Raw genomic sequence first — 23,143 nt, 5'->3', positions numbered from 1 at the left:
CTTTTTTTACATTCAAATCGAGGTTGCTAAGGTGGAAGGAGTCTGTTCTCTTTTACTGGAACTTTTTTGTTTGTCTTTTTAAAGGAACTACTCATCTACCATACCCTTAGGTATCGAAGGATTAGAAAGTCTCAAGAACTCTTAAAGACAGTTATTTGGTTAATTTGTCTTCGTGTTTGAGCTTACTATTGGGAACCAAATTTTTTTTTTACTTTTTTTGCTTTTTTTTTTATAATAAAAACAAATCACTAGGACCATGACCACTTTTGTGGGCTATTCTATGCCTCCATTGGTCGTACCACCACACCAATATGACTATATGGTGTCAAATCCTATTCAATTACCTCCTTTGTCAGGTAACGGTAACAATTATTTCTATGCGAATGCAAATGCCGTCGCACCACCACCACCTCATATGGGTGGTACTTTAGCTGCTCCAGTCGTATTACAAGGTTGTTATATGCCACCTCTATTGCCTCAGTGTAATAACAATAATGGTTTTTACAGAGACAGCGTCTCGTTACCTCCTCCAGGCTTACTTTTCAATCAACCTGCTCCTCCTCAGCCTATGGTTCAAGATAATGTTAACGGTGGTGTCTCTCTAGATCTAAATTATGATATTGACACTATGTCTGCTTTCATTGTTCATAATGTCTATGTTGGGTTTGGTATCCATTCTCAAAATAAGGACAGTTATGATTTATTCTTAAAGGGAATCAAATCTGTATTGAATGCTACTAGATTACCAGTTTCGACTATCTATTATTCGCTAAATTATCTCTCAAGGTATTTAACACAAAATATTATGAAAAATTCGAATCCTGGTATCAACGTCATTTATCAAAATACAATTATTGCTTTCATCCTAGGCAATAAATTCAATGATGATAAGACTTTCACCAACAAATCTTGGTCTCAAGCTACAGGTATGGATTTGAAATTAATTAATGAAATGGAAAGAAATTGGTTGAGTTCTTTTAATTACGAATTAAATTCAACAATCTTCTTATACAATGATTTCATATTTTCTTATGATATCTTTGCCAATGAAAGAAAAATTATTGGGTCCCCAATGATTTCAGATTGTCAAACTCCAATTCAAAGTTTCCACCAAAATTCAACTTTTCCATCTTCTCCATGCTATTATAACTATTTCAATTCTCCAATTCAATTGAATAGCAATTCAAAATCTAGAAATAACGATTTCAATTATGATTACTATCATTTTGATTCTCAACAACAATACTATAAAGTATATTGAAAAAAAGAAAAAGAACACACAAATGAAATAATAATAATAATAATAATCTACTCCCCCCATAAAAAATAAACACATTGAAATTAACAATTTTTGAAATAGAATATTTAAAATAATCTTAAAACTTCAAAAAAAAAAAAAATTTCAAATTAATTCATTGATTATATAATATGATTCAAAAACTCCAAAAAAATATTATAATTACAAAAAGAATAAAAAAAATTAATAACATTATTTTGAATATTTCGTTTTCTAATATTATGTATATCTTTCTTTAAACTTAATAAAAATATTTACGTATTTTTCTCATCTTTCTTCTTTTTCAGTTGCAAAATGGTTAGTATTTCAATTACCACCAGCTTCTCTAAACCATCTTATACTTCTATCCATGCAAACGCAACATAAACCTTCGTTCGTGTCGTTAATAATACCTTTATTAATGAATTTAACATCAAAAATTGGCGGGAATTTAGTAGAATCACCATTCTCATCATGTAGCATGATATCATCCTCTATTTCAATATCGTTTGCAGAAAGATTCAAAGTAGATACCCTTTCCTTTAACTTGATATCCCACACTCTGACTTTACTATCGTATCCACAGGTGGCCAAAAATTCACCTGTAGAATTAAACGAAAGGTTAAACACCCACCCGTTATGTGCAAAAGTAGTACCGCTAATTAATTTTTGACCAGAATGCGTTGGAATAGAAAGGTTACCAATCTTTTCACCAAATTCTGTTTCGTAAAGTGTAATTGAACCAAATGAACCAAAATCGTTTGAAACTGCTAATAGGTTCCCCAAAGGTGAGAACTTCAATGACCTTACTGAATTGACAGTGCTCGAGGAGTTGGATTCAAAAGTGTATAACGGCCTTAAAGTACTCAATTGAGATACAACCACTGTTCCATTTGCAAATCCAGTGGCAATCAAACCTCTCTTTGCTGATGCATCCACACAAGTTGCAACGACCGGCTCGTTCGACGATATTTCACCTTGATACGTTAGATGTGGCTCAATTTCAGTTTTTGTTTCGTCTTTATATAATTCAAATTTCCAAATATTAGTGTTACCTTTAATATCACTCGTTATTAACCTATCAGAAACAACCTGGTCATTATTACCATTCACCCACAGGGACGACCAGAAGGAATGGATTTTAATTTCTTCTGGATTGAGTAATTTGATTTTCTTCAAAGTAGATAAATTTTCATTTACAAATTGATAGAAATGAATTATTCCATTGAAAGATACAGTTGAGATAATATTCACAGTTAAAGCATCATTCCCTAACATATCATTCACTGTAAGGCAATCTACATGATGCAAACCAGTAGCATCGACAAACTCTACGTGGACATCGTCCTTCAATGTCTTGAAATCGTTTTGATATATCTTCTTATTTGACCAGAACTTCAAACTACCATCACCACTTGCAGTTACCGTGAAACCTTTCAATACTTTGACACTATAAATGTCAGCATCGTGTGCTTTACCGACGTTAGAAACAGGGATGAAAACCTTCGACATCTCTTGGTTTGATCTCCTTTGTAGTCTTCGAGTAGAGCTGACATCAATCCTTCAATATAAATTTTTCATTTAAACGCTATGCTGAAAAATCAGCTAAACTGGGAAAACATTGCTGTGAAGACTACAGCTTGTTGTATAAACATGAATTTGCAGACCCAGGTGCTGGTTCCAGAGACGCAAGTGGTAGCCAATAGCTATACTGTCTACACATTTGAAATGATTACGAAAAACAGCGAAGGAAGCACGATATTTCAGAAGCAAGTTAAGAAAAGGTATTCAGATTTTGTTAAATTGGAGAAAAACCTTAGAAATGAGCTATCAGAGGAGGAGTTGCCTTATTCGTTACCTCCAAGGACCAGCATATTTCAAAGAAATGCCTCGTTAGACTCTACTGTGACAAAGCAAAGAAAAATTGAACTAGCTCGGTTTTTGTATGATTTACTTAATGATTCTTTTGATACGAAATGGAGGAATTCAGAATCAGTTAAGTCCTTTCTTAGTCTCCCCACGAACTGGAATGTCATTTTGCAATCAGATAATGGTGGTGCGGCCTCTGGAGATCATTGGATGAGCAAATTCAGGGATTGCAAGAATGCCTTGGAACAATGTAAATCTAGCCACGATACTGCGGCTTTGATGCATTTGAGACTGGACATCAAGGCCTTAGATGAGGAGATATCTGCTGATTCGGTGACATTGACTTCAGCGGAGCTACGTAGGAGAAAGAACCTCCTAGGAACTATGAAAAATGATCTTAACGAATTATCGCTCCAAACTACCTCAGAGAAACTGGAAATGCCTCAAGAAGTAACTTCCCAACCATTTATTAAACGATCTTCTACCCGTAATTTCTGTGCATCTCCGAGTATGTCGAATGCAGAGCTTTTACAACTACAAAAGGACACTACAAAGGAACAGAACCAAGATTTGGATCAATTGAGAGAAGTACTTGGAAGACAGAAAACACTATTAGTGGAGATGAATAATGAACTAGCGCAACAAAATGAATTGCTGGATGGGTTCAACAATGACGTTGACGTCACTGCAAATAAAGTGAAGAAAGCTACAAATAACACTAAAAGATTTAATGATAGACTATAACAAAGAGTGGAGAAATAACTATTGAACGATAGATATTACGAGGAATCCTCACCGTCTTTACGGGGGCGTATGATACTCTATATGTTTGGTTGATGTATATTAGGAGCGGACTAAAATAATGCGAATGTGCCTCCTAATCAAGACTTTAATCAGCTCGCGGCAAGGTCTGATAAATGATACTTGACCTCTGACTCGTGGATATTACATATGCCAGAAAAGCAAGAGACACTATCAAGAACGCGACGACGACACACCAAAATGTACGGTGACTAACAAACCTCCGAGGCCAATAACATCTATAGTGATATTTTCCAATATTCTAAGGGCGATAATGCCACTGATCAAGCATCCTGTCATGCAAGTAAACCTCTAAATAGATGATACACAAGTTTTTTTGTAGAATGTATTACTTTCTTCTATAATGAAAATGATATATAATAGAAAAATTTGCGATGCGATGAAAAATTGCATTTAGCCATTTAATTAGTAATAAAGACAACATAAAATAATAATCGAATATGAGTTGGGTACGACCTACCGACCCAGTAAACGTGCCTAAAAAGTTGAAAGTATCCCAACTTTGCGAAATATGTCATTCTCGTAAGGCTGTACTGAAGAGACCGAAGAATTTACAAAAGGTTTGTAAAGAATGTTTCTTTTATGTTTTTGAGACTGAGATTCATAATACTATCGTGTCTAACAACGTATTTTACCGCGGTGAAAGGGTGGCTATTGGTGCATCTGGTGGTAAAGATTCTACAGTGCTGGCATATCTCATAAAGCTGTTAAACGAAAGACATAATTATGGTATTGATATTACGTTGCTGAGTGTAGATGAAGGTATTGTTGGCTACAGAGATGATTCGTTAGCTACAGTTATGAGAAATCAAAAACAATACAACTTACCCTTAGAGATTGTTTCGTTCAAGGAATTGTATGACTGGACAATGGACGAGATTGTGGCGGTCGCAGGCATTAGAAACAGTTGTACCTACTGTGGTATATTCAGAAGACAGTCCTTGGATAGGGGTGCTGAGAAATTAGAAATTCAGCATGTTATTACTGGACATAACGCAGATGATATGGCAGAAACCGTGTTGATGAACATTTTACGTGGTGACATTGCTAGACTGGAGAAATCAACTGCGATCATAACTCAAAGTAAAGGCTCTCCTATAAAAAGATCCAAGCCTTTCAAATACGCATATCAAAAGGAGATTGTCCTGTATGCACATTACAAAAAGTTGGATTATTTCTCTACCGAGTGTACTTATGCTCCCGAAGCCTTCAGAGGAACAGCTAGAGAATTAATGAAAAACTTAGAAGCAGTTAGACCAAGTTGTATCATTGATATCATACATAGTGGTGAGAACCTGGTGTTAAAGGATGAAAATGAGAGGAAAAAGAAGCAATTTACGAAGAACAAGAACCAAGAAAAGGCCACCAGTGCAAAGAAATCTACATTTGTTGACGGTAACAGATGCGAAAAATGTGGGTACCTATCAAGTAATAAGATATGTAAAGCGTGTACGCTTCTGGCTGACCTAGAAAAAAGTAGATCAAAAATCACATTGGAGAACGACACTTCAATGGAAGGTGCTGCTCGTGTAATGAGGACTTTGGAACACCTATCTTTTTGAAGAATGTAGTTACGCGTACTATTTATTAAGCTTACTTATCAGGTATTTATATACATTTAATTTATTGTCATGAACATATTCTTTCTTCTAACCGGGTCGATGAGATGAGGTTTAAACGCAACGCCCTGGTTGCCATCCAGGCACAATGCAACCCTCAGAACCTCATTTAAGCAACATTGTCTCTACAAATTTGCTCGACACAAGATGCCTAATCCCATAGAGCGTTTCACTAACCGTGGCACGCAGTACTCAATGCTATTATGGCTTATAATTTCAAATACCGGGTAAGCTAGTTTCGGTTAATATGGTCGTCGTTCACAATGAAAGCACGAAAACAAAAACAATCAGAAGAGATTTAAAATAGTTTGATGTTAAAATCATGGTAGGGCAGACAAAGAAATCAACCATTTCTGTGTGGATACAAGATGAGTAACGAAGATTATGGCTATGACTACGACTATTTGTTCAAAATTGTTTTGATTGGGGATTCGGGTGTAGGAAAATCCAATTTACTATCGCGTTTCACAACTAATGAATTCAATATCGAATCAAAGTCGACCATTGGTGTCGAATTCGCCACTAGGACAATTGAAATGGAAGGCAAGAAGATTAAAGCACAGATTTGGGATACTGCTGGTCAAGAACGTTATCGTGCAATCACATCTGCATACTACCGTGGTGCAGTAGGTGCATTAATCGTTTACGATATAAGTAAGTCTTCTACGTATGAAAATTGTAATCATTGGCTTAGCGAATTGAGGGAAAATGCTGACGATAACGTTGCAGTGGGGTTAATTGGTAACAAGTCCGATTTAGCACATTTAAGAGCTGTACCTACTGATGAGGCTAAAAACTTTGCATTAGAAAATCAACTCTTATTCACAGAAACAAGTGCTTTGAACAGTGAGAATGTGGATCAAGCATTTAGAGAGTTAATTACTGCCATCTACCAAATGGTTAGCAAACACCAAGTCGATTTAGGTGATTCAGGTAACAACGATATAAATAACGGCACTCCAAAGGGTCCAACTATCAGTCTAACCCCAGCTCCTAACGAAAAGAAAAAAGCAGCTCAAACAATTGTTGTTAAATCAGTTTGCAGAGACTCATTTATTGTTTTTCCCACACTAACACTCTGTTTTCTTATATCATATTATATATGAAATACCATTTACTTTTCATTTATAAATAACAAAAAGTATTCTAAATAATGATCTTTCATTTCTCTAAAATAGTAAAAAATGCTTGCAAATTTACAGTAAGTAAAACTTCATGTTTAAGTGCTCACTCAACACACTGTTGTAAGAAAGGCCATGCACATACAATGGAAAAAAAGATAATCCGGCACCTAGGTCGTCCCAAAAATGTGCAGACCACTGCATCCGGAACAGCCATCTAACAAAAAATCTCCAGGATCGAAGGAGAGTTCCGAAAAAGGTTTCTATACGGGTGCAACGAGAATGCTTTCAATCGAGCGACAGCGATAATACGCTAATAAGGCTCGATTACTACTTAAAATATCGCTAACACAAAATTTTCCAAAGTTGTGTGGCAGTAAGCAGTATCATCAATCTTAATCATCTTAACTACAATAACAAGTCAGGATAGGTGTTTAGAGGGATTCGGCCAATTTCTCATACCTCTTATTCCATAATACATAGCCATTTTGCTTTGTCTTACCGCTATACACATATTGCAGCTAGAAAACACCTCAAATTGCTATCCACAACTTTAACAAGCAATTATGCGAATGCAAGTTGCAGTCTGAAAACTGCATGTATGCGGGCAAAGAAAAAGTGTGCTCTCTTATGATCATATAACCTTGACCACTACCGAATTTCTAGATCACCTCGCGGACTGCAGGTATCGAAATGTGGAAGTCGTCGCAGGAGGAAATGTGACCAGGAGGAAACTAGGACTACAATACCCCACCTCCACCAAAATTGTTCGACTACACTGAGATTATCCGGTTCTCCTTTGTTTTCTTCGAGCTCGGAAAAATAAATTTTACGTCGAAGGAAAAGCTACATTAATTGGTCGGTCATGCCTTTTAAAATGCCGTAGAGGAGGGTCCTTCGGAAAAACCGTAATTTTTTCTTGTTCCATAATTTATAAGAGGCCTTTTTCCGGCAGGAAAATTTTTTCTGGTTTTTCCGAAACACTACTTTTATCTTAATGAATACCGATGATATCATTTTTGGCAGTACATGTACTCTCGATTTCATCCTGGACATTGTATATATCTATAAGATGAAAAAAAATCATATTTTCTTACAATCCTGAGCAACTTTTTATTTTTCTTTTTGTTAGCGTTTCCTTGCATTGCATTGCTGAACTGTCTAATTTCAAGTGACAACAAGTAAGCAATTCTATATTTATGAAAATGAGTTCTAAGAAAGATGGCAACTTCCCAAAAGATAATGATAGAAGGCCATTCAAGTGTGACATATGTTCTCGCGGATTCCATAGACTGGAGCACAAGAATAGACATATTATGACGCACACTGGCGAGAAACCACATCAATGTTCATTTCCTGGATGTGTAAAGAAGTTTAGTAGAGGTGACGAGCTTAAGAGACATGCTAAGACACATACTAGTAGTACAAGAAGAAAAGTGAAGGTAAAAAGATCGAAAGAAACCCTCATGCGCGCACAAAGTGATCAGCATTTTGGTGCTGCGTTTACCGGTAATCCCTTTGTGACCGCTAGTGTGAGCTATAACGATCTTTTATCTAACATGACTCTTCAGCATCACTATAATCCGCAAGTACAATTTAAGTTTATACCTTTCCCAGTAGTCGTTCCTCAACAAAGTATACAAACAAACCAAGTTTCTACAATATCCTTTCCGGCCCCTGTAGCTCGTGGTGTAGTAACTTCAGTCCCCACAGTAGCTTTTCAGCATCAGAATGCATATATATCGCCTACGCCAAGCCCCCCTCCCATGACTGTGTCTATGCAGGGAAGTCATCTCAATGATACTTCGTTGAGTTTACCCCATTCTGTCACACCCATGTCTGCATCGAATAGCTCATTAGCATTAAGCGAAGTATCCTCTGTGTTTTCTACAAATACAAGTAACTATGCCTCTCACTATTGTGATACTCAGCTTGGACCATCGGTGCGGATGAATGACTTTCCAGAGCCTGCCCACCAAATGCCCTCACAATCTGAACAATCATCACTATCGAGAGAAAAGTTGAGTTTACCGCTTCCCAACTCACATTATTCCGATTTTAGAAGAAATGTACCGCCTGGTAAAATCGTCAAACCTGTTAATGAAGATTCCAGAAGTATTTCCAGTTCTAGTAGTTTAGTGTCTCTAAGATCTTTCTTAAATAAGCCAGGCACCGGTAATAGGATTTTCCCTAAAGAATCAGTATTAAATAAACTTTCTAACACCACATTAAAATCCAGTACTGACTCCAATGACAGTATCTGTGTCTCCCCAAGAAGACGACATCGTGCCAAGTTTGATATTTCCACAGATGGTGACGAAAGTTTAGAGGAGGACAATATCAATGAGGATCTCATTCCAAATGAAAGGTCGGCCGGTAATTTCAAGATGAGATTACCTCCAATGAGTAGTATCTTAAAACAAGTTGATCTTTTCAATAAACCACAGAAGTTTTGATTGATCTTCCATCGCTTTTATCGATGTACAAAACATATTATGAACCCTATATATCACGAACCATACAAATCTTATATATCCTTCATCACTCAAAAATCAGATAACGTTTTGCATGAAATTTTCAAAATCACCAATTTCGCAACTTAGACAGCATGATACAGATCTATAATACTACCTGATCGCATCCACTATAGTTGCTAGAACCATACATAATTTTTATGCTAAGTTTAAGATATCAAATGATCATGATCGGCGTGCTTTCCTCCACGATGCCTCCGTCATCTAAATCATTCGAAGAAATACCGCTTCCAACTGTTCACTCCCCAGCTAAACAACTCTGAAATTCCCGCAATCAATATACTACCATTTCATAGGCTCTCTCGCAACGTGGACGTCGTTGCTGCAGCCTGTCATCGAGCATCAATGTAATTCGCTCAACTAATGAAAATCCTTTGAGAGAAAATGATTTACGCTATATAAAACTGGGTTCGAGTAATGGAATTCACGAGTAGTCTGGGACCTCTGTGTTTACTAGATCAGTTGCGGTCTAAGAAGGTTCATTTGCCCTCTTGTTAATATAGAAAGTGCTTGTATAGAAGCCATGCCTGATGTTAATATGAAAATGCCATATTGGGTACAGTCTACGAGTTATAAAGCAGATTTGCCAGAGGTGCAACATCAGTGTAGGTACGATCAAAGGGATGTGGATGAGGCGGAGTCCCTGCGACAAGAGTTGTCCACGCTTGTAGCAATTAGTAATGAAGATGTGGCCAAACGACCGGGTTCTAATATTATTCTCGAGGGCGGTCAGTCAGACAGTAGTGGCAGTAGTAATAGTAGTGAAAGTGTTGGAGACAACAACTCAGTTCCGTCTGGACAAATGAAGTTCCAAAGTAGCAGTGCTACTGAAAATATGGTGCCTGTAGAGATTATTTGGAAACAAGGAGGGAAAAAAGTTTATGTTACTGGATCGTTTACGTCATGGAGGAAGATGATTGCATTAGTGGAGCACCCGACTAACCCAGACTGGGCTCGTGTAAGGCTAAAACTACCTCCAGGGAACCATAGATTCAGATTTGTTGTTGACAATGAATTGAGGTTTAGTGACGATGTGCCAAGTGCAACAGATTCCATGGGGAATTTGGTCAATTATATAGAGGTGAAGCCATCAAAACGACAATATGAAAGTGATACCAAGTTGAGTCAGGCGTCACGTATTGCACTAAAGATTAAAAACGAGCCAGACGATATAGGAGATGGGTTCGTCAGGTACTATTCATCTGCACCAGAGGAAAAACAATATGAATACTCACAAAAGGTGCCTGCCCTATCCACCGATCCAAAAGTAATGGAGCAATACTACATTATATTAGATGTGCAAAAGAGGAGAGGCCGACGTGACAGTAACGGTATATCATGGCTGATGCCTCCACAAATTCCACCACATTTTGACGTTGTGATCTTAAATGATCAAAATTCTCTACAACATACAGATGATTCCAATGCAGGATTTTTGCCCATCCCAAACCACGTCGTACTAAACCATTTGATAGTAAACAGTGTTAAAAGCAACATGCTAGCAATTTCAACGACTACTCGCTACAAGGAAAAGTTCATCACCCAGGTATGTTACTCACCCATAGACTAAGGAAGTTATGGAGCAATGTGTATATACATATTCTAATTTAATGATCTAAATTGGCCCTGAACACTCTTACTTCATGCATTCTTCAATATGAATCAACTATACGCATCGTTGTGTACGGATTGCCTCTAGGATGAGCAAATTGGACCCAAAAAGATCCCTGAAAACTGCAATAATTGCACAATTTTCCTTGCTCTTCATTTTAGATCAGTTTCTGATGCTATTGATGGGGCTTTGCATGTTGATTTACCTGAATCATCGCAGTTATTTATTATAACATGAAGTTTAGAAAATTTTTCAAGTTTCGTGTTTTTAAGAAAAAAGTTGAACTACATTTAGAGGAAAACATAATAGTCAGAGGAAGTTTACAAGACCAACAACATAAAATCAGCCTTTTTTACTAATATTGATCAAGTTAAGAGGTTGCAAAAATGGAAGAATTAAGCATTGATTTTTCTCTTTTCAAGAAGAGATTGGTCGCGTTACATTCTGAATATCCTAGATTTGAAAACTCTCCAAATTCTTTATTATTCGTACTTGGTTCCTCTGCTGCAGAAAATCCATACCAAAAGACTACCATCTTCCATAATTGGATCCTGGGTTACGAATTTCCTGCTACGTTGATAGCCTTTGTCCCAAAAAAGATTATCATTATTACTAGTTCTGCGAAGGCCAAGCACTTAAACAAAGCAGAAGAGTTATTCAAGAACTTACCAGAGGATGTAAGTCTGGAACTATGGCAAAGAAACAATAAGGATCCAGAACATAACAAAAAGCTATTCGATGATGTAATTGAAGCCATGAAATCTGCCGGTAAAAACGTTGGTATTCCTGTCAAAGATTCGTATCAAGGTAAGTTCATGAATGAATGGAACCCTATATGGGAGGCAGCCGTTAAGGAAAATGATTTTAATATAGTTGATATTTCACTGGGACTATCAAAGGTTTGGGAGGTCAAAGATGACGAAGAGCAATCATTAATTGCAGTAGCAAGTAAAGGTTCAGATAAATTCATGAATCTTTTATCTGAAGAGATGGTGCGTGCTGTCGATGAAGAATTGAAGATTAAAAACAGTAAATTATCTGATAAAATTGAAAATAAAATTGACGACGTGAAGTTCTTGAAAAAAATTTCTCCAGATTTATCCAAGTTATGTCCATCAAACCACAAATTCAATATAGATTTGTTGGATTGGACGTACTCACCAATTATACAATCTGGTGAAAAATTTGATTTGAGGGTTTCCGCACGTTCTAATGATGATCAACTATATGGGAATGGTTGTATTTTAGCATCTTGTGGTATACGTTACAACAATTATTGTTCAAACATTACTAGAACTTTTTTGATTGATCCTTCTGAGGAAATGGTTAATAATTATGACTTCATGTTAGAACTTCAGAGAGAAATCATCAATAACCAACTGAAAGTTGGTCGTACGCCAAAGGAAATTTATGAATCTGTTGTGAAGTATATGGAAACTCAAAAACCTGACTTAGTTTCACATTTCACCAAAAATATTGGCTCTTTGATGGGTTTAGAATTCAGAGACTCAAATTTTGTCTTGAACACCAAGAATGATTATAGAAAGGTTTCTGCAGGTGACTGTTTCAACATTTCTATCGGTTTTAATAATTTGACTGACTCTAAAACAAAGCATAATTATGCTCTACAACTAGCTGATACTGTTCAGTTATCATCTGTTGAAGATGAACAACCAAAGATTTTGACGAATTTTACAAAGACAAGATCTCAAATCTCATTTTACTTCAATAATGAAGAAGAAGATGATGCAGCAGAAAAGAAGAAGACTACTCCACCAAAAGTTATTGCTGGTAAGGCGGATCCCAGAAATTCTAAAATCTTAAGAACAAAATTACGTGGTGAAGCACGTGGTGATTCAAATGATGCACAAAAGGAACAAATTCGTAAGGACAATCAAAGAAAATTGCACGAAAAGCTGTTAAAGGATGGACTTTTAAGATTCAGTGCGGCAGATGCAAATGATACTAGCAAAGAAGAGCGTCAGTATTTCAAGAAATATGAATCTTACGTTCGTGAGTCACAAATTCCAACAAATGTTCGTGATTTAAGACTTCATGTTGATTGGAAATCCCAAACTATTATTGTTCCAATATATGGTAGGCCAGTCCCATTTCATATCAACTCATATAAGAATGGTTCAAAAAATGAGGAAGGAGAATATACCTACTTACGTTTGAATTTCCACTCTCCTGGTACTTCTGGTGGTCTATCTAAAAAGGTAGTTGAATTGCCTTATGATGATGCGGCTGAAAACCAATTTTTGCGTTCAATCACCTTAAGATCAAAGGATGGTGATCGTATGAGCGAGGCATTCAAACAAATTGCTGATTTGAAGAAAGAATCCTCAAAGAGGGAACAAGAACGTAAAAATTTAGCAGATGTCGTTCATCAAGACAAATTAATAGAAAATAGAACCGGTAGAACAAAGAGACTTGACCAAATTTTTGTTAGACCAAGTCCTGATACAAAACGTGTCCCCGGCTCTGTTTTTATTCATGAAAACGGTATTAGATATCAATCACCTTTAAGGACTGACAGTAGAATTGATATTCTATTTTCAAATATCAAAAATCTCGTTTTCCAATCTTGTAAAGGTGAGTTGATCGTTATCATTCATATTCATTTGAAGAATCCAATTTTGATGGGTAAGAAAAAAATCCAAGATGTTCAATTCTATCGTGAAGCCTCTGATATGGCGGTTGATGAAACTGGTAATGCTAGACGTGGTCAAAACAAATTTAGAAGATATGGCGATGAAGATGAATTAGAACAAGAACAAGAAGAAAGAAGAAAGCGTGCAGCTTTAGATAAAGAGTTTAGATACTTTGCTGATGCCATCGCAGAAGCATCAAAGGGTTTATTCTCCGTTGAGAGTACATTTAGAGATTTAGGTTTCCAAGGTGTTCCAAATAGATCAGCCGTTTTCTGTATGCCAACCACAGATTGTTTAGTTCAATTAATTGAACCACCTTTCATGGTTGTTAACTTGGAAGAAATCGAAATTTGTATTCTAGAAAGAGTTCAATTTGGTTTAAAGAATTTTGATATGGTTTTTGTTTATAAGGATTTCAATAAACCTGTGACACACATTAACACTGTGCCAATTGAGTCATTAGATTTCTTAAAACAATGGCTTACTGATATGGACATACCATATACCGTTTCTACCATTAACTTAAACTGGAGTACCATCATGAAGTCACTTCAGGAGGACCCACATCAATTCTTCTTGGATGGTGGTTGGAATTTCTTGGCTACAGGTTCCGATGATGAAGCTTCCGAAGAAAGTGATGAGGAAATCAGTGAATATGAGGCATCAGAAGAAGATCCAACAGATGAAAGTGCCTATTCGGAAGAAGATGATTCTGAAGAAGACGATATGAGTGACGATGGTAGCGAAGATTTTAGTGGTGAAGAAAGTGCAGAAGGCGATGACTGGGATGAACTTGAAAAGAAGGCTGCAAAAGCAGACCGTAACAGTAATTACAGAGATTGAAAATGGGGATTTACCAGTCACTAGTTTTCAAGTTTGTGTTGTATATAGTTAGGTTTTTTTTTGTTTTACTGTTAAATACTTCATCTAATATTTTCTTAATTGTATGAAAAATTTGAAATTTCTGGTATATTCAAATTTAGTTATCTTTTAGTTTTAAGTATATAAATTATTAGATATAGAATAGAAGATTTTTTGGAAATCGTCTGACATTAAAATACAATATTCCTCGCTGAATAAAACTTCAAACAATCATCAAATGTGATTAGAAATGTGAAAAATTTTGAGAATCCCCTCAGATGACCCAAGATTATCGAATGTTTTCTAAACACAAAGAAACCTAAAAGCCAGTTGGTTGGGAACCCATAGCACTGTTCATTAACATTAGAGGTTGATTATCATTGAGATTATTATCGCTAAATTTTCCCTCTGCCAAGTGTTTGGACAACTTTTCAATAGCCATGACCTGCTCTTTCTTAACGGAGATTTCATAAGGTTTGATAATATCATCTAAGGAGTTTAACCATGAGGTTTCCAAGACAAAATCATAATTAACCAAATTATAGGCAGCGTATAATAACGCAACGAATGCTTCTTTGTTGCCAATTTCAACGAAATATAATAGTAAATCTTCGACTACTTTAGCATCTTGTGAAATTGCAGCAGTTTCTATCACGTCCTTCCATAACTTCTCCTCCTTCAATATGTTCAAACTCTTCATCCACTTCTTATTTCTGCGGTATAATAAAGCGGCGATTTTTCTGAAGAAAATGATTTCATGTGTTTCTAGACGAGAAGCTAAACCTAATTGATCGAACTTATCGTATGAGTCAACTGCAGCCTGTAGAGCTTTGTAGTCACCTTCCTCGATCATCAAATCATGATAGGCAGCATTCACCACAGAGTTATTTTTTTGCAAAACATTAATTAAGAATGGTTTAATTAATGGTAGATTATCAGATTTGTAAAATATCTTGATAGTTCTTGGAATATCTAATCTTGGAGTCAAGGCTGTTAATAAATCTACCAATAATGATGGATGCTCTTTAACATAGAAGTTGATAGCCTTGTAATAAATTTCTAAATTAGAAACTTTAACAACTATTTCCTTGAAATAGGCATGATCGAAATCATCGCCGGACTTTTCAACGATAGTTAAGGCAGCGTTATCCCATTCATCATAATGGGCGTATAAGAATACTAACTCAGGCCATAGGTGAGCAGTTTCAACAGCTCTGATTACCTTTGGGATATTTAATCTAGACCAGAACAACTTCAAATGTTCGAATGTTTTACTAGTGTCATATTTTGAATACAGTATAGCTAATTCGGTAAACATACCCATATGAGCTCTTTCTAAACCTAAACTGGCTTCGAATAAAGAAATCAATTCATCGAAGTACCCATTTGATTCATATTTTTCTACAAGTCCATCTAATTCCTCTGCATGGATAATTAAATTCAAACCACAAATTTGGCCCAATCTGAATTCTTTTTGATCAATACATGCATCATTAACCAGTTTCCAAACTTTAATATTGGAGGCCTTTCTTGCTGTGTCAACGGCTGCTTGGTAGTCACCTAGGTAAACTAAAGTAGATGCTAATTTTGAATAATTAGAGACAGCGCTATAACACAATTTAGCAGCCTTATAATTGTTGCTTTCCAATAATTTATCACCAACAGCATTTAAGTTTGCGACAGTAGAGCCTGATAGCAAGTTTTCAATTTCGTGAATCTTGTCTAGATGGGCGTATGCAAGAATTAGAGAGCCATCAATCTTAGCTTCCTTCATGGTCTTTCTAGCCATTAATAGATATGGAATTAATTCTTCGAATTTTTCAGCTTGCTCAGCAATCTCAATAACATTTTCAAAATTAGATGGGTCGTTAGCCTTAATATAGGAGTCGATAGCTTCTGGAATTCTTAGACCGTCTAATTGAGAAGTACCCAATTGAGCCCACAAATCAGGAGTATTAATTTTTTCAACATAAGTTGCTGCTCTGTCCAAAGACATGACATCTTCTACAAGGACCCTCAAAGCTTTAGTAAACATTTCATGTTTATCGTAAATTTCGAAAGCTTCTTCTTTCAAATCATGTTCAATACATAGTGGCGCAATTTCATTGGCATCATAATTTTCTAGTTTGTCAATGTAAGATGAAACCTTTGATGGCTCATATTTAATGGCGGATAATAATAACAATCCTTGTAAAGCAACATTGTCGTTAAATGGAGATGGTTCCAAGATAATCTTTTCTAACAATTCAATCAACTCCAATTTTAATCCATTAGTCATGAAAGCTTGAACAGTCAAAGAAACTGGTTCTGGATCAGTTAATTCAGGAATACCAACAGAAATTACGGATTCGATTAATTGACGTCTATAGATATTTTCAGAGTCTAATACAGTGTTCCACAAGCTTGAATCAGAACGTTTTAATAAATATCTAGCTTGATATTTATACATACTATTTTCGTTTGTGATTCTGATTAAATCATCGTCATTGTTACCTTTATCGTAAGCAATGTAAGCTAAGTAAGGATCTCTCTTTTCACAATAGTGACCGACATCTAAGGTATCATATTGATCATTTTCTTTCAAAAACTTCTCTGGAGAATTGTTAGAATCAATGTAAATCTTAGCTAATGCATTATAAATAGCTTGATCTTGAGCACCTTGAGCTAAAGTTTGTTCCAAGAAAGGTAAAATTAATTTTAATCTGTTTCTCTTTTCAACTTCAGCAGTTAGTTCATTAATAGGAACTTGACCTAAAACGGAATTTAGAAGAGTTTGGATGAATGATTCATCACAATCCATGTCCAATAAAGCACCAACAACTTCAGGGGTCTTTGATGGGTTGACTTGTTGAACGTAAGTTTGAATGAATTTCAAATTTTGTGTCTTGTAAAGATGTAAGATCATTTCATGAACAAAACCAAAACGATCACATACGATGACAAATGGTAATTGATCTTGTAAGTTTGCATCTTTTAAGAAGTTTTTCACTCTTTCAGGATCAAAGACATTGTTATCTCTAGCAATTCTTTCAATTTCATTGAATTGTTGCATTTTAGCGGCAGCTTCGATGTATTTGTAAACGACATCTTTATCTTCAGTTAAATTAACTAAAGAGGCCAAATAATAGTATAAACCTTCAGTTGCATTATAATCTTCAAAAAGTTTGATCAGAATTTGGGAGCCAATTAAATCTGAGAACTTGGTAGTAACTTGTACAACAATTTGGATATTTGCTTGTAAGTTGTCATCAATTAAAGCTCTCAAGCAAGCTAATGATTGTTCAACATTTAATTTACCAAAGTAAGAAATTAACCAATCTATGGTTAAAGCATTAGTGTGGACGACACATCTCTTGATATCTTCGATATCAGTATAATTTTCTAAGGCTCTTTGATAAAGTCCAGCTTTTTCGGCAAGAGATGCGATTGTTGGTTTATCATAGTGAGAGAAGATGTTGTTACCTAAGATGGCATCAGCAACTTGAGGAGCATGTAACAAATTAACTTCTAAAACTCTTGTTTGTAAGTGGCCCTGATCTGGGGTATCATTTTTTAGAGCATCTAATAATAATGAAGTACCTTGTTGAATGAAATTTTGTGAAAAGAAAAGATCACCAATTTTTTCAATATCCAAAGTTGAAGAAATTTCAGGATTCTGTAACAAAGAAATCGCGAATTCAGAAGCTCTATCAGGAGAAGATCTCATAATAGTAGATAAGAGAACTTGGTAATTTGGTTGATAATTGACTTTTTGGCAATAAGGTGAGATTTTATCGAACTCTTGTAATTCAGCTAAAGACGATATGATTTTGGCATGGACTTCTGCTCTTAGATAACAAGCTAAAGCTAATTTGGTATCGAATGGTTTAACAATATCACCTAATTGTTCGGAACATTCTAATTTATCTTCCTTTAACCATTTTTCAAATAATTGTTTCCTATCTTGTTGTAAGACAGGTCTAGCTAATTCAATGGTTTCTTCCTTGTTTAATTTACCTTTGTCTAATAAAGTGGAGAAATATAATAAGATTGGAGATATTGCACCTGGAGCTGCTTGAATATTTTTCAATCTATTAATAGTATTTTGATTTCTTAAACTTTGAGAAGATGCTGCAATTTTAGCAGCACTTTGATAATCACCTTGAGATAACAAAGATTCAAATTGTTTACTGAATAAATCATCTGCACCAGGCAATCCACCTCTTGTTGCTACTGTTAATGCTAAAGAAACATTTGATAGTTTATTCAAAATGTATGAAACGATCTGTTCAGTAGCAATTTCCACAGCAAGAACTTGACCTTTCTTATTGATACAAGCAATACCATTTTTGTTATGGAAGGAAGTAGCAGTGAACACTGATTCTGCAGTGATTCTATTTACGAAAAGATTTGTACCAGTTTCTAGTTCGTATAAATGGATGAAACCATATTTAGTTAATAGGTAGACGATACCATATTTGGAAGAGACTTGAACGGAAATTGGGAAATCATTTGTTGCGTCAGGAGGAAAGAAGATATCGGTAGTTCTCTTTTGGTATTGAGTTGGTAAAGAGGCATCGTGATCAATTTCAATCATTCTTAATTCACCAGTTCCAGTTGTAGTGTTTCTATTACCTGTGACAAAGATTTGTACTGGAGAGGAACCATTACCTTCCAATAACGTTTCAGTGAAGATAGCAACGTGACCATCAATTGCTTGTGAAATGTTACGTTGTTTAGAAAATAATTGAATCTTACCAGCAATGGAACCATTTTCTTGAATGATACCAACTACTGCAAACCAATCTAATTTTGCATTTGCAACAAAGTTAATAATTTGAGTATTATTTAAATTGGCATGTCTCGTTGTCAATACTTGTGGTTTTGCATTAACGTTACCATCAAACACATTTGATACGAGAATTGATCTTGCTGTAACAAAACCTAAAGTTTCATCATTAAGCCATTTCCAAAAGATGACAGGTTCATCTAAAGTGAAAGATTTTAATTTTGATTTTGTTTCTAAATTAAAAATTTGTACAATGGTACCATTTGCTCTTACAGAAATAACCATTTGATTTGGATGCATGATTGCGGAATCACCGCCCATATTTTTCCTTGTAACTTGATTACCATTTGAGAGGTCGACTATAGCAACTGAATTATTACCATCAATTGATTCTCTAACGGTTACGTAGTGATCACTTTCAAAAGTGGTAGATCTAAAATCTAAGGATTGAGGGGAGATCCCTAGAGAAGTTAAATCAACCAATTCAGTGAATTCGATAGGTAGATCACTCATTTGGAAAGCGCTTTTGATTTGGTTATGAAAAGGTTGAAGATTTTTAAATGTACGTATTCAAATTGAAATGAATAAAATTAAATTGACTAGTGTTTGTTTTAAGAATATAAAAGTTCTTTTCATTCCTTGAAATTTTCTCGAGACTACACCACTGCACGGACTGGTCTCTCTGTCTTCTTTTTTTTTTTGTCCAGTCTTGTTGCCCACTTGTACAAATTGAAAAAAAATGGAAAGTTATAGGGGAAGTGTTACCCGGGAGACTGTTTCCTTTTTGGTACCGTAGGGTTCGTGAAATATGATTGCGCGTATTTTTAGGGTTTGTCTTATTTCGTCATTTATGATTATGCAGAATTCTGTGGCTTTGTGTGGCTTTGTGTGGCTTTATGTGGAACTTTGTGGCATCGTCCATGAGGGCAGAGTGAAACACTGGAATCATGGCAACTTCGTGTAACGCTGTATCACTTCCTAGCAGTGACCACCACAACGGGGGTCTCAAACTGACCTTGAAATCCTTATATACATGTATGCTCCTTTAGTGTCTGTTCCAAATAGCGCCTAGTTTGTGATGTTAACTTGTGATAATAAGATGGACAGCATCTTAAGAGTAAAACATCTCTTTCTCACGCACCGGGTAAATGTACCCTGCTTTGGCGGTTAATCACTATCTGTAGTAAAAATTTTCGTTCCCCCGAGGGGAGGGCTGAACTGAAGCTTTAAACGCATGTTCTGTGTGTGTGTGTGTGGAGGAGATACCCCTCGGCGGCTAAACAGCTGCACTCTGCATTTCCATTGGCTTCCCCATCGGCTGCCTCTCCGCCTTTCGTCAATTCTAAAAACGCATCATGTTACCCTCCCGCTCACACGCACACGGATACAATGGACTCTTAAACTCCGGTCCGCTTCCCCAGAAACAAAAAATTTCAGGCAAAAATCGATTTTTAACCGCCGAGGTCCGAGAGGGAAAAAAAAAAATGATGCGATGGAGTAAAACATATATAAAGGGGAGGTTGAAGTTATCAAGTTATCTTATTTTGTTTTTTTGCACAATAACTCTCCTACAAAGTGACTTGAAAGGAGGATATTATTAGCATAATGACGAGATCGACTACTACAGATACTCGTTCTATAGTTTTTAAACCACAACAACTTATCTCTAATGAAAGGTCAAAATCAAAATTAATCGCGGATCAAATCAATACATTTTTGGAAGATAATCCCGAAAGTCAACAGATAACCCATCAATTGACTGATGAAATTGTCAATGATCCGATTTTAAAGACTGATACTGATTATTATGATTTAACAAAAGCTCAAGAACGAGAAATTACAGCTAAAAAAATTTCAAGATTGTCAATTTACATGGAAAAAGATATTAAAACTGCACGTAATCATTTTAAAGACACGGATTTGATTCAAAAACTGCAAGCAGATGAAAACGGCGAATTACCAGAATTAACAAATAAAGATTTAGCGTTCTTCGATAAAAGATTATCACTTATTGGTAATATTGATCCCCAATTATCTACACGTGTCGGAGTCCATCTTGGTTTATTCGGTAATTGTATTAAAGGCAACGGTACCCCACAGCAAATTAAATATTGGTTACAAACTCGTGGTGCTGTCATGTTAAAAGGTATCTATGGTTGTTTTGCAATGACGGAATTAGGTCACGGTTCAAATGTCGCAAATTTACAAACAAAAGCTATTTATAATTTGCAAAATGATACTTTCACCATAGTGACGCCCGATCTAACAGCGACCAAATGGTGGATAGGTGGTGCTGCAAGTTCTGCAACTCATTCCGTCGTATACGCAAGATTGATCGTTAAAGGAACAGACTATGGTGTAAAAACTTTTGTTGTCCCATTACGTGATTTGAGCACTTTCCAATTGTTACCAGGTGTTATCATTGGTGACATTGGTAAAAAAATGGGCAGAGATGGTATCGATAATGGTTGGATTCAATTTAAAAATGTAATAATCCCAAGAGAATTTATGCTATCAAGATTTGCTAAAGTTATTCCAAATGATACTAAAACTGATGTCACTGTCAAAATTGATAAAAATTTGGATTCAATTTCAGGTTATAGTGCTCTATTAAGTGGTAGAGTCAACATGGTAATGGATTCATTCAGATTTGGCTCAAAATTTGTTACAGTTGCTACAAGATATGCCGTTGGTAGACAACAATTCAAATCTGAAAATTCTCCTGATGAAACACAATTGATTGATTATCCTTTACATCAATATCGAGTCTTACCACAATTAGCCATCGTTTATTTAATTGCACCTGCTGCACACAATCTCATGAAAACTTATTATTCCACTTTAGACGAACTGTACGCAGCAACATCTTCAAATAATAGAGACCCTAAGGCATTGAAAAAGGTAAGTCACAAATTGAAAAATTTATTTATTTCAAGTGCAAGTTTAAAGGCAACAAATACGTGGTTAGTTGCAAGTTTAATTGACGAATTGAGACAAAGTTGCGGTGGACATGGTTACTCACAATATAATGGATTTGGTAAAGGCTACAATGATTGGGTTGTACAATGTACTTGGGAAGGTGATAATAATATTTTATCTTTAACTTCAGCAAAATCAATTCTAAAAAAATTTGCCGATGCTTCTACAAAGGGGAAATTTAATGCTGATTTGGATTCAGATTCTTTCCATTATTTAGATCCAATGTTTCTTCAGAGAGTTTATACTAATCAATTAACTGCATCTTTGGATGATGACAATATGGAATCTTATTATGAAGCGTGGTCAATAATGTTAGTTCAATTACTCATTCATGTTGGGAAAACGATACAAGCAACTAAAGCATTCGATAAGATTACTAAATTACTGGTCTTAATTGCAAAATTTCATGCAATTCATACAATGCTCAAAGTTTACTATGAAAAATTGAATTGTTCGGACGTTTCATTCATTAAAGATAATGCCACAAAAGAAACCATGTGGAACGTTTACAAATTATTTTCAGTTTATTTCATTGACAAGCACTCTGGCGAGTTCCAACAATTTGGTGTTTTCAAGAGTAAGGACATTTCCAATATCATTCAACCAAGGTTATTCAACTTGCTATCAATTATAAGAAAAGATTGCATCAAATTAACCGATGCCTTCGAATTACCCGACGAAATGTTAAATGCTCCAATTGGATACTTCGACGGTGACATATACCACAATTACTTCAATGAAGTACTCAAAAACAATCCACCCGAAAAAGACGGTCCCGGTGTTCCGCCTTATTATGAAACTTTGACCAAGATGCTCAACCGTGGCTACGAATTTGATGCTCGTCTTGGTGGTGCAATGAATTTAGAAACACTTGAAAAATTGAAATGATAGGATCCATTTTATATATTCTTACATACTTCTTTTGTCGATTAATAAATATAAAAAATATATGGTAATTTTACTGATGTGAATCCTATGACTGTCTTTTTTTTTTTTTTTGTCCTCGACTTAAATTTTCACAAGGCAAA

General features: G+C 35.6%; 10 protein-coding genes across 10 annotated transcripts; 8 read left to right on the top strand and 2 right to left on the bottom strand.

The window, feature by feature from the left end:
- Positions 1-280: 280 nt before the first annotated feature.
- Positions 281-1,261, top strand: CLG1 (Clg1p; the record flags this gene model as incomplete). The annotated part of the gene is made up of 1 exon (XM_003958101.1): positions 281-1,261. One exon carries the CDS (start codon positions 281-283, stop codon positions 1,259-1,261), a length of 981 nt encoding a protein of 326 aa, XP_003958150.1.
- Positions 1,262-1,603: 342 nt separating this feature from the next.
- On the bottom strand, positions 1,604-2,788 carry SKI8 (SKI complex subunit WD repeat protein SKI8; the record flags this gene model as incomplete). The annotated part of the gene is made up of 1 exon (XM_003958100.1): positions 1,604-2,788. The coding sequence occupies one exon, from the start codon at positions 2,786-2,788 to the stop codon at positions 1,604-1,606; it is 1,185 nt and encodes a 394-aa protein (XP_003958149.1).
- A 141-nt stretch (positions 2,789-2,929) lies between these two features.
- VAM7 (Vam7p) lies at positions 2,930-3,889 on the top strand (the record flags this gene model as incomplete). Its single annotated transcript, XM_003958099.1, has 1 exon — positions 2,930-3,889. One exon carries the CDS (start codon positions 2,930-2,932, stop codon positions 3,887-3,889), a length of 960 nt encoding a protein of 319 aa, XP_003958148.1.
- A 518-nt stretch (positions 3,890-4,407) lies between these two features.
- Positions 4,408-5,529, top strand: NCS6 (Ncs6p; the record flags this gene model as incomplete). Its single annotated transcript, XM_003958098.1, has 1 exon — positions 4,408-5,529. The coding sequence occupies one exon, from the start codon at positions 4,408-4,410 to the stop codon at positions 5,527-5,529; it is 1,122 nt and encodes a 373-aa protein (XP_003958147.1).
- Positions 5,530-5,954: 425 nt separating this feature from the next.
- On the top strand, positions 5,955-6,692 carry YPT32 (Rab family GTPase YPT32; the record flags this gene model as incomplete). Its single annotated transcript, XM_003958097.1, has 1 exon — positions 5,955-6,692. One exon carries the CDS (start codon positions 5,955-5,957, stop codon positions 6,690-6,692), a length of 738 nt encoding a protein of 245 aa, XP_003958146.1.
- A 1,220-nt stretch (positions 6,693-7,912) lies between these two features.
- MIG2 (Mig2p) lies at positions 7,913-9,163 on the top strand (the record flags this gene model as incomplete). The annotated part of the gene is made up of 1 exon (XM_003958096.1): positions 7,913-9,163. The coding sequence occupies one exon, from the start codon at positions 7,913-7,915 to the stop codon at positions 9,161-9,163; it is 1,251 nt and encodes a 416-aa protein (XP_003958145.1).
- Positions 9,164-9,764: 601 nt separating this feature from the next.
- On the top strand, positions 9,765-10,811 carry SIP2 (Sip2p; the record flags this gene model as incomplete). Its single annotated transcript, XM_003958095.1, has 1 exon — positions 9,765-10,811. The coding sequence occupies one exon, from the start codon at positions 9,765-9,767 to the stop codon at positions 10,809-10,811; it is 1,047 nt and encodes a 348-aa protein (XP_003958144.1).
- Positions 10,812-11,239: 428 nt separating this feature from the next.
- Positions 11,240-14,350, top strand: SPT16 (chromatin-remodeling protein SPT16; the record flags this gene model as incomplete). The annotated part of the gene is made up of 1 exon (XM_003958094.1): positions 11,240-14,350. One exon carries the CDS (start codon positions 11,240-11,242, stop codon positions 14,348-14,350), a length of 3,111 nt encoding a protein of 1,036 aa, XP_003958143.1.
- Positions 14,351-14,687: 337 nt separating this feature from the next.
- CHC1 (clathrin heavy chain) lies at positions 14,688-19,649 on the bottom strand (the record flags this gene model as incomplete). Its single annotated transcript, XM_003958093.1, has 1 exon — positions 14,688-19,649. The coding sequence occupies one exon, from the start codon at positions 19,647-19,649 to the stop codon at positions 14,688-14,690; it is 4,962 nt and encodes a 1,653-aa protein (XP_003958142.1).
- Positions 19,650-20,741: 1,092 nt separating this feature from the next.
- Positions 20,742-23,003, top strand: POX1 (acyl-CoA oxidase; the record flags this gene model as incomplete). Its single annotated transcript, XM_003958092.1, has 1 exon — positions 20,742-23,003. One exon carries the CDS (start codon positions 20,742-20,744, stop codon positions 23,001-23,003), a length of 2,262 nt encoding a protein of 753 aa, XP_003958141.1.
- Between the last annotated feature and the right edge of the window lie 140 nt (positions 23,004-23,143).

Source organism: Kazachstania africana, chromosome 6 (assembly GCF_000304475.1).
Source record: "Kazachstania africana CBS 2517 chromosome 6, complete genome".
NCBI classification, from domain to species: domain Eukaryota; kingdom Fungi; phylum Ascomycota; class Saccharomycetes; order Saccharomycetales; family Saccharomycetaceae; genus Kazachstania; species Kazachstania africana.
The sequence above is the reverse complement of the archived record's forward strand: the minus strand, read 5'-3'. Positions and strand labels throughout refer to the sequence as shown.